The 9698-nt window shown below is 36.4% G+C and overlaps 1 protein-coding gene across 4 annotated transcripts; it reads left to right on the top strand.

The window, feature by feature from the left end:
- The first annotated feature begins 469 nt into the window (after nt 1-469).
- LOC104896132 (uncharacterized) lies at nt 470-9421 on the top strand. 4 transcript variants are annotated; one of them, XM_048647639.2, is made up of 8 exons: nt 470-662; nt 770-873; nt 4121-4171; nt 6759-6838; nt 7128-7269; nt 7348-7497; nt 7684-7885; nt 8909-9421. In XM_048647639.2, the coding sequence occupies exons 1-8, from the start codon at nt 581-583 to the stop codon at nt 9007-9009; spliced, it is 912 nt and encodes a 303-aa protein (XP_048503596.1). In that variant the 5' UTR covers nt 470-580; the 3' UTR covers nt 9010-9421. The 4 variants fall into 4 exon arrangements, with proteins under 4 accessions (XP_048503596.1, XP_048503595.1, XP_048503597.1 ...); XM_048647638.2 differs by having other exon boundaries at nt 767-873; XM_048647640.2 differs by lacking the exon at nt 4121-4171 and having other exon boundaries at nt 472-662.
- Nucleotides 9422-9698: the final 277 nt, after the last annotated feature.

Genomic DNA, 9698 nt, shown 5'->3' with positions numbered 1-9698 from the left:
TGGTGCTGTGTGTGTCGTGTGTAGCTGGTGGTTTTTTTTGAGAACAATAGAACAGTTAAGGTAGGAGAAGAAGAGGAGAGAGAAAGGAAAATTGTAATGCAATGTTGGGGTGAATATTTTTTGGGTTCTTTTATGGAATGAACAATCTGTTTTTGACTCTAAAATTCTGAAATTTTGGAGCAAAAAATTTTGGGCCAAAATTTGCTCCCACATGCGGTGCCCACAGCCCCCCTCCCCCTCTAATTTTTCCGCCAGTTTTCCCCTTCTATTTACAACTTGGCCCCACTTTCTCTCTCCTTATTAATATACCAACATGCTAAACTTTTACACTAATTTTACCTTGAGAAATTTTGCCTAAAAGTCCATATCGAAGAAAATGTTATATTTAATTTAATAAAAAGGAAGTACCTATTTTATTACAAAAAAATTAGTCTATAATATCGATCGCACATAATTCTACTTGCTCTCGAAGTCTCGATAGCACCTACAATAATTTGCACCAAAACGAGGTTATAGTAGTTCGAAAGACGAGAGGAGGTGCACGGTAACGAAGAATGCCGTTGAAGCCTTGAAAGGACACATGTTGTACGCTGTTGCGACACTCCAGAAACACTGTCTCTCTCTTATGGCCACTAAACCTAACCCCTCTCGCATCACTCACTGTAAGTCTCTTTCTCTCTCTCTTCTTCTTCCTCCAATTTTTTCTCATTTTCTTTGTGTTAAAAACCGTAAACCCTCTTTTGTCTCTGAAAACTCGTTGTAACAGTAGCAGGGGCGAGGTGGGAAAGCGTCGCAAAGAAGCCTAGGATGATGACAACTGACGCTTCTTTGACTGACGCTTTCACCAAGTACGCTGAGTATCTCAATAATCTTGTAAGTTTTCCTTCCCTTTTTCTTTAATGTTCTGTTCAAATTGGATTCTTAGTGTTGAAATGTGAGTTGGGTGTTAATTCTTTTTTGAAGGTTTTAGGTGTATTTGTGAGTTTTTGATAAAGGGTATGCTTTATTCTTTACTGATTGGCAACTAGAAAGTCTGAAAATTTGTAAAACATTATCAGGGTGGTTAATTGTGTGAGAAATGTAGTAGTGGGATGGGAAAAATTGCTGTTGCTCTCTTATTCGTAATGGAGGTTCTACTGTCTACCGGTATCGGCAGAAAATGAGATGGGGAATTATGATGGGAAAGGTCTGAGATGGAGTCAGGGGAATACTGCATGTATTTTGGTGGTAGTGTAATGTATTGTTGATGTGTCTGGATTGAGTGTTGTCGTATGGATAGAGAGCTTATGGGTGTGGCTACAGTTATTAACTGGGGAGGGTAATAGGCTTGTTTTTGGAGTTTCTTAGTACGTCGTTAGGCAGTTATAGATGCTTGAGAATGATGCCGTAGTTGGAATTTGGTCAAACCAAGAACGTCTGATGTACAAGGATCATATTTGGTGTACAATATCTCATCCTCCACTCATCTTTTGGAGGTGATTTCACTTGAAAGATGAAAGTAGGGTTCTGGAGCAATGGAGTTTTTTTTTGTTAGTGATCATATGTGTGATAGTTCACTTCTTCATAGATTAATTGCTAAATATATCACTGTGGCAGATTGTAATTGTATTATGACGCGTAGTAGGACTTGATGGAGGAGCTGTAGATGCTTGGTAATGATTTGAGGAGTTTAGGTAGCATGTAGTTAGAATTAGGTGAAGCTATGTTTAATGCAAAAAGGTCATATTTGAAGGACACATTTCACCAAGTCCTAGCATCCTTCTTTTTGGAAGAAGGGGGGGGGGGGTATAAGCATTTGTTGGAGCATTTTGGATGTAAAATTGTAAAGGCAGCCTAGATTTTTAAGAATGATTTGAGAGAATTAGGAGAGCAGAAGAATTACTTTTTTGGTCAGATTGGAAATCTCGAATGTCCAAGATCTCCTTTAGTATTTTTCATCATTTGACTTAAAGATAAAAGTTTGGTTGAAGTACTTTCCAATAGTGGCCATCTGTGCAATTAATTGTCATCTTTACACAAGTTGAGAGAGGGGTGCAAGGGGGAGCGGGGAAGAGAGAAGGGAGGGAATGTGATATCGAGTATCAACGGTTTGAGAGTTTATATTTAATAATCCAAATTTAACTAATTTCATTTATTTTGCTTTCTTATTCTTAATTGATTTACTAAACCTATCATTAATTATCTTGGTGTTAATGTTTGAAGGTCTTTGCTTTTGCTTCAATATTCTTGATTTTAGGTTAGCTCTGTGACTGTGATTCTCTGAACTTGATACGATGAACTATGTTTATATTCGTTTGCTTCTCTTCTTTCTATCTTTCTGATAAAGTAGAGAGATCATATTATTTCTTTCCCCATTAAATATTCTAGCAAAACAAACATACTTCTGGAGAGAATGAAACCAAGTGAGGACTCCTTCAAGGCTCACACATGGATCAGTTATCTTGGTGGTCATTAGTTGATAGTTCCTTGTCGTGTGAAACACATGATTATGATTATGGTTCAAAAGTAAGCTAGTTAATGGTTGCCTTACTCTCTTGAATTCCTTAACTTTGTCTTTATAATGTTAGGCTTACACTTAGTTGAATATATATTTTTTGAACTTATTGTATCTAAACCTCTGCGAACTTCTTTTTATCTGCAGTGTAACTTTTCTGCACTTAAGTCAATTTATTATGAAGAGAACACCAGTATCTTTAAAGAAATGGCTTCAGTTTGACTCAACTAATTAATAGCATTATTGCTCTTAATATTTTTACACGACTCTTACATGTGACAATGTTTATTAGTTTAGAGAGGTCTCTCCCACTTGTTTGAAAGCCATATAGACAGAATTAACTGAAGAAAAGTAAGTAGTAGAGGGTTGTGGTTTAATTTTGATGGCTCTTGGCATAGGCTCCAAAAGATGAATGTAAGATGCACATAGATGGAAATCAAAACATAGAAGTAATGTGTAGCATATTGGAGAAGGACAAAGACAAGTGGTTGGGTTTTGGAGTTCAACAAGTTATATCGATATATTGCACGTAAAAAGGAGGAGAGAAAGGGTCCTTTGAGGCTTCTAAAAAGAGTGCCTAACATCAATATCCGTTAAGGGTGCGTTTTCTTCACTTCAAAAAAATAAGCTAAGGTCTATTAAGTTCATTTTAGCTCAAAGAAGTTCAATAAGTTTCAATATATTCAAACTAGCCTTATATGCATGCAATGCTTGCGATAGCATATAAAAAATTAAATTAATTTTGTAATTGCATCTAAATCTGAAATAAGAAGTTTAAAAAGTTAAAATAGGAATACTTGTCCATTGCATTTTTTTTTCAAAAAACTGATGTTCAGTTTAAATGTGGTATTTTTTCACTTTTTGTTTTTGTTTAGATGAACCAGTTAGTTATCCCCACATTTTTTTTTTCCTTTCTTTATTTTTTGGTGTCCCCAATATATTGCCTTATATAATAGAGATAACTTGGAAATGAGCTTGAATTGGGTCCATTAAGTTAGATAAGTTTCAATATATTCAATTAAGTTGAGATAATTTATAAGTTCAACAAATATAATGTGAAAAGAACACATTCTATGAGGGTGATCAAGGTCAAGTGAATTGGTAGGAGTGAAGGGGTGGTTATGTTGTATTTGGGGGAGTGCATGACATGTATTTTTAAGGTTATGTTTACGGGGTATGGTGTATCTGCCAATGTATGTTTGCTGGTATGACCCAGCAAGGATCCCGGTACAGAAAATAGTTAGATAGGACATGAGTACCCATACTAACGAGAAATCAAAGAGGGGAGGGAGATGAGGAGATCCGAGTAGGAGTTGGTCATCAAGAATTCCATGAAAATGATAAACTTAAGGTATAAACAACCCTAGATATGTCAATTGTTGATGAAATCTACCATGAAAAGTAAGAAGACATACATGCTTGATGGCAAAGTCAGTTGAGAATTGAGATAGCTGGAGTTTCTATTGTTTACTCTGGTGCATATGCCAAATGATGTTTTTCTCTCTCCTTTCTTTATGGTGGCCACAACAACTAACTATTCTTTGCATGTGCCCAATGTTATTTGTTGTGAATGGTGCCAAAAGAAGTTTAAAGAGCTCATTGAGCACTTTTATGATGAACTTTTAGGAGATCATTTGGTCAGAGGCTCTTTCTACCATTGCTGCCACTTCATCGCCGGTAATGCTTCATGCTTGTTATGTGGTAATCTTGAACGTACAATGTACAGTTGGATACTTTTTCGAGTCTACTTTAAAATGTGATTGGTCCGGAATTTTTTGAGGACAATGGATGGATATATAGGCCAAAGGTGCAAAGGTGTCACCTTGCAGTTTCATCAAACATATTGTATTTCCTTTGTTTCCTATTCGTTTCAAGTTTATAGTATGCTTTAGAAAGCTTGTCTGAGTAGGGTGCACGGATTAAACCATGGGACTTGTGAAAGACACTAGCTTAAATTTTAACATATCGCCTGAAGCATTATGCTAGGCTTGTAAGCCTTCAATGTTAAGCATAACATGGGAACACCACTGAATGTTAAACTAATCAAGGAGGGTTTTCAGCTGTTTGGACTCCATTTGTGGCCTCATTATATATGAGCTAGTTCGGAATATAATCATTAAACATTGAACAGGTTTTTTAGATTGACAAAAATTATTTCGGAATTTTGAAATATGACTCTAGCGCAAGATTAAATGTGCCTATTTCTAAAGCTTAAAATATTTACTAGACTTAGTTGTAAACGTACTTGACTATAAGGTGAAGGATCATTAAGCATTATTATAGGACAATATAATGGGGGTGGGGGTGGAGGAGAGACAAGGTTGGTTGTACACTTGTACTCATATGTACTTTTGCATGTTTTGGAAATTTGACTAGTAGCTGTGAACACCTTTGCTTCTAGTTGATTGCTATCTCACTTTATATACTTTTGGAAAGAAATTTAGAGAGATGAGTGGTTGAGTATTATATTGCACATAAACTTTTGTAGTGTGCTCCCCTCCCCATGGAAAGAAAGAAAACCAAAATGCTATGCAAATGGTTTGGTATGATCATTACTTTCTTCGGCTGTAGAGGGAAGGATTTGAAGCCAGTGATTAGTTTTGGTTTTACTGAAATTTGCTGGACACTTGTGATGCAATCTTGCTAGAAATCAAGTTGCAAGGCAGGTAGAAACTTTACCATGTTCTCAATCTTCCGATGTTCCTGTTATCTCACTGTTTTAGTAAATAGGATTCTCGTAGTTTGTGCCCCCTCTTTTTTTCCATTTTGCTGTGTGCGCATGTTAACTACTAAAAAAATTTGACAAGAGGGGGCTGAACTATAGCCGGTTTTCTTTACTATGGATTCTCCATTGACAAGCCCAACTTTAGAGTGACCTATTTTTTGTGTATTGCAGCAAGTTGCTCATGTCACGTTATTTCTGTGAAGTCACATGAGGAAAAAATTTGACCCCATCTCTTTATATTTCCTTATCTATTTCAATTTTTTTGCTTCTTCAACCTCCCTCCTTCCCCTTTTACTTCTGTTATTTACAAGATTGGAGATTCATGGGTTTGCAGCAACAAAGTGTTTACAAGAAAGGAAACAACACAGAAATTCCCATTATTACAGCATTTGCAAGAAAACAAATTGTTCTTTCTTAAACTTCTTGAAATTCTCTCGCTTTTCCTTCGATCAATTTGCCCTTGTTCAATTGCTTATGATCACAAACACTTTCCGCATCATTATATTCAGCTAAAGACTATAGTACTAGTACTTTATTTATTGAAAATATATAAAGATTATGATTGCGGTTCACGAATAGTGAGCAACAAATCCTCTAACCCAAAAATTTTTTAACACAAATGTAAATCTCAATCACATGTGAATTTTTAATATTAACGGGGGTGATATTCTGGAATTCATTCCTCAATTGAAATAAATTTTCTGGCTGGTAAATCTCTTCTCCTGCAAAAATCGATGAAAACTTCCTCTCACTATGCCAGTTGTTTTTTATCGCGTTGTCGGTGCGACTGGTGAGAAGCCTCAAGATGGTGGCTCACTTGTTCCCATGCTCAGCGTACGCCTTAACGATGATGTCATCTCTTCAGGAGAAAACGGACGGTGTTCAACTTCTGGCAAAAGTTAATATCATCACCGGAGACCAATTTCTAACGCCATGTTTTAGGACAAGTTTCTGTAAGAGTAATACCAGGGACCTGTGATATGATCTGCTGCCATTAATGGCGATGAGAAGGTTTAGGGATTTTCCATAACCCTAACCCTGATTTAAGAGGATAGGAGGGGGGGGGGGGGGAGAGGAGGAGGTTGAGGCCTCTGAGATTGAGATTTCATTGCTATGTACAAAAAAAACTTTTCAGAGGAAAAACAAATATAACAATGGATAGCCGTAGAGAAAAATTCACCTTTGGAGCTAGTTACTGGTAAACAAGGCCCATGTAAAAATAGGTCACTCTAAAGATAGGCTTGTTAATGGATAATCCATGGTTGAAATCTATAAAAGAAAACCGACCATAGTTCAGCCCCCTCTTGTCAATTTTTCTTAATAATTAACTTATCGTTGTCCGAAGCTGGTATTGTTCTATGAATGTATTCATTGGAACGACATATAGGGATTCTAGATTAGATATATGGAGCTATGAATGGGGAAAGAAGATTCTCATTTGAGAATGTTTTTCATATGCATAGAGTTACTCATGAATGTCATATGGATTAGGATAACTGTTATTCTCATGACTCTTTTACTTGTTATATTGTTTTGTAGAATGAGAAGAGAGAAAAAGTGGTCAAAGCAAGCCGTGATATCACTATGAACAGTAAAAAAGTGATTTTCCAGGTGCACAGGTGAATAATTTCCTATAAGAACATGATGTTTGAATGCGGTTATGGTCTTTTTAGGTGCTTGCTGTAATCCCTTTTAATTGTGAATAATCTCTCTGCTTATGATTGTACAAAGGTGGCAATAATAATTCTGTGCTATAGATACTTGTTGAGCTATGCTCTGGCTTTTTTTAGGGGACTCTTATTTTACTTTGTTTTACTTTACTGCCTTGCTGGGTCTATCTGTTTCTGCTGTGGTGTCATCTATGCGTTAGATCTTGCAATGGTTGGTTAATAAATCTTTTTTCAACAGAATTGGCAAACATAACAAAGATGAAGTATTAGAGAAAGCAGAGAAGGATCTACAAGCTGTGAGGGACCAACATGTCTCTCGACTTGTGAAAGAATTGAACGGGACTGACTTTTGGAAGCTGAGGCGTGCATACTCACCTGGGGTCGGTTGCACCTTTTCCGTCACTCTTTTACAGTAGAACTTGTGTGTATCATGGTCTATTAATGGCTGTTGTTTGCAGGTACAAGAATATGTTGAGGCTGCAACATTCTGCAAATTCTGCCGAGCTGGAACTCTTCTGAATCTTGATGAAATGAATGCGACTTTCTTACAATTAAGTGATCCGTCTATTGAGCCTCTGCAGATTAATATACTTGACTACCTTTTGGGGGTATAACATATGATACAATTCTGGATTTTTGTAGGTTACTGCATATGTGACTATATTGATTCTTTCTGCTATTTTTCAATACCATATATTGTTATGTTTAGAGTCTTCTATATTTTTTCCTTTTCTATTTTGTGGTGTGGGTGGGGGTTCGTGTTACCCTGGGAACTGAAGCAACTCTATCTGTAGCTTGCAGATTTGACCGGAGAGCTGATGAGACTGGCTATTAGCCGCATATCAGACGGTGAACTTGACTTTGCTGACAAGATATGCAGGTTTGTACGTGATGTGCACAGAGAGCTGACCCTTGTTGTTCCAGCTATGGATGACAGTCATGATATGAAAACAAAAATGGAAACGATGCTTCAAAGTGTGATGAAAATAGAAAATGGTAAGTTCTTTGCAGTGTGCTAGTATATATTTTAGTTACATGATGGTGATTCAATCGTTTTAGCTTTTGAAGGTGTCAATTTTAGAATGAGTTTAGGAATTATATTGACAAGAAAACTTAAATGGATGAGTTAGTGTCCTTTCCCCTCTCTCTTTCCTTAATTATGGCCAGCTAGATCATTGATGACTTAGTTTCTTTTTATAGGAACCAATATGTTTTTTGCCTTACTTTTAAGTAGGGCGTGTTACATGTCGGGTTATGTAATAAGTGTGATTGCTTAATCTTGGACCTTAAATAGTCCCAAATTCTTTTACTTAATGGCTGATTCAAGTCGTTAATAAAATTAACAGTGCAGGTTTTATATATGTTAGTAGGCATTTTATTAGCTTGCTTACAGGTCAAGTATAAGAATTTTATCTTAGTTTCTTTGATATTTTTGTTTCCTATTCCTCGTTGAACGAGTATTATTCGACACTTATATGAGGGGGTCATACGATGTAATTTTCTAGATAGAGAACGTTTATCAAACCTATGTATTTAGCCTTGGGCTTTAGTCAAACTAAAATTTTAGATTTAGTTGAATTTTTCTCAATAATTTGAAATGCAGCATGACCCATGAATCCATCTGAAAACCACTCAATTTTGCTCGACCTCATTACTAGCTATAGGATTCTTCCTAAATTTGAAACACTTTGTCATATGCAAATACAATTTGTTCTTATTTGGATCATCAAGATTTGAGTTGCTTATGAAGTGTCTATAGAAACCTTGGACTCGCATTCTGTATCCCAAAAGTGACTGTCCGAATTGCAAAAAATGAGACAGCTAAGGATTTTCTTTTGCTAATACCTAAATACATAGTTGGAATAGTGAGAACTAAGTCATTTGAAATATGTTTTCATGACATGCTTTAGTATTTTGGGAGATAAAAAAAATAGAGAAGAGGGCTGTCCTGTTTGATGGGTAAACATTTCTCTTCATATATTTTCCTTTGTTTTTGACATGGAGCTTTTCTTTTTGTAGCTTGCTTCAGTGTACACGTGAGAGGATCCGAGTATATTCCATTGATCGGATCAAATGATCCTAGCTTCCCGCTGATGGGAGTTCCAGATATGGAGCTGTAGAGTATCATTGGTTTCATCAGTTCCGGGTTTTCTTACTGACATTTGTAACTCTACGCGCTAGCTGCTGGTATATTATTGACCGATCTTTATAAGATGCAGGAAGCATTGTAGATGTTTAGTACTCTCGTGCAAGGGCATCATTCCATATTACCCAGAGAAGCAGATATCACTTCATGGTGACCATGCTTGGTAATTGCAGGGGCATTTATGGTTAGTTTTGTTAATAGATATAGTACGACCTTTCATTTTTCGTTGAATCCGCAAATTATGGCCTGAAAAGTCTTTTCGAAGAACATTACTTGACGTTCATGATTTTGTGTTCAAATTTCCAATTTTCTCCTTGTAAAATTTATATGGGATGTGCATGACATGCACATTAAAGAGCAATTCATGATTTAGATCACATAGAAAATTCTCTCTCATCTTTACATGGTCCGTTATTTTCTTTCTATCTGTAACATCTTTTCATGCAGTTCTCAAAAGTTGAGTTCCCCCTTAATCCACTTCTCGATTTATAATGTCCATGCTTTTGACATAGTGTTCAGGGTTGTTGGTTTCGAATATGTTGGAATTGTCAGATTGCTCTCGTCCTTAGTTGACCCATAGAATCATAGGGTACGTTGCAACTACCTTTGGCCCCTACAATTAGGGATGTGTAGAAATGGATTGGATCGTGACTGGAACCGTGG

Source organism: Beta vulgaris, chromosome 6 (genome assembly GCF_026745355.1).
Source record: "Beta vulgaris subsp. vulgaris cultivar EL10 chromosome 6, EL10.2, whole genome shotgun sequence".
In the NCBI taxonomy this organism is placed as follows: Eukaryota; Viridiplantae; Streptophyta; class Magnoliopsida; order Caryophyllales; family Amaranthaceae; genus Beta; species Beta vulgaris.
Note: the sequence above shows the minus strand (reverse complement) of the source record. Positions and strands in the feature narration are given on the sequence as shown.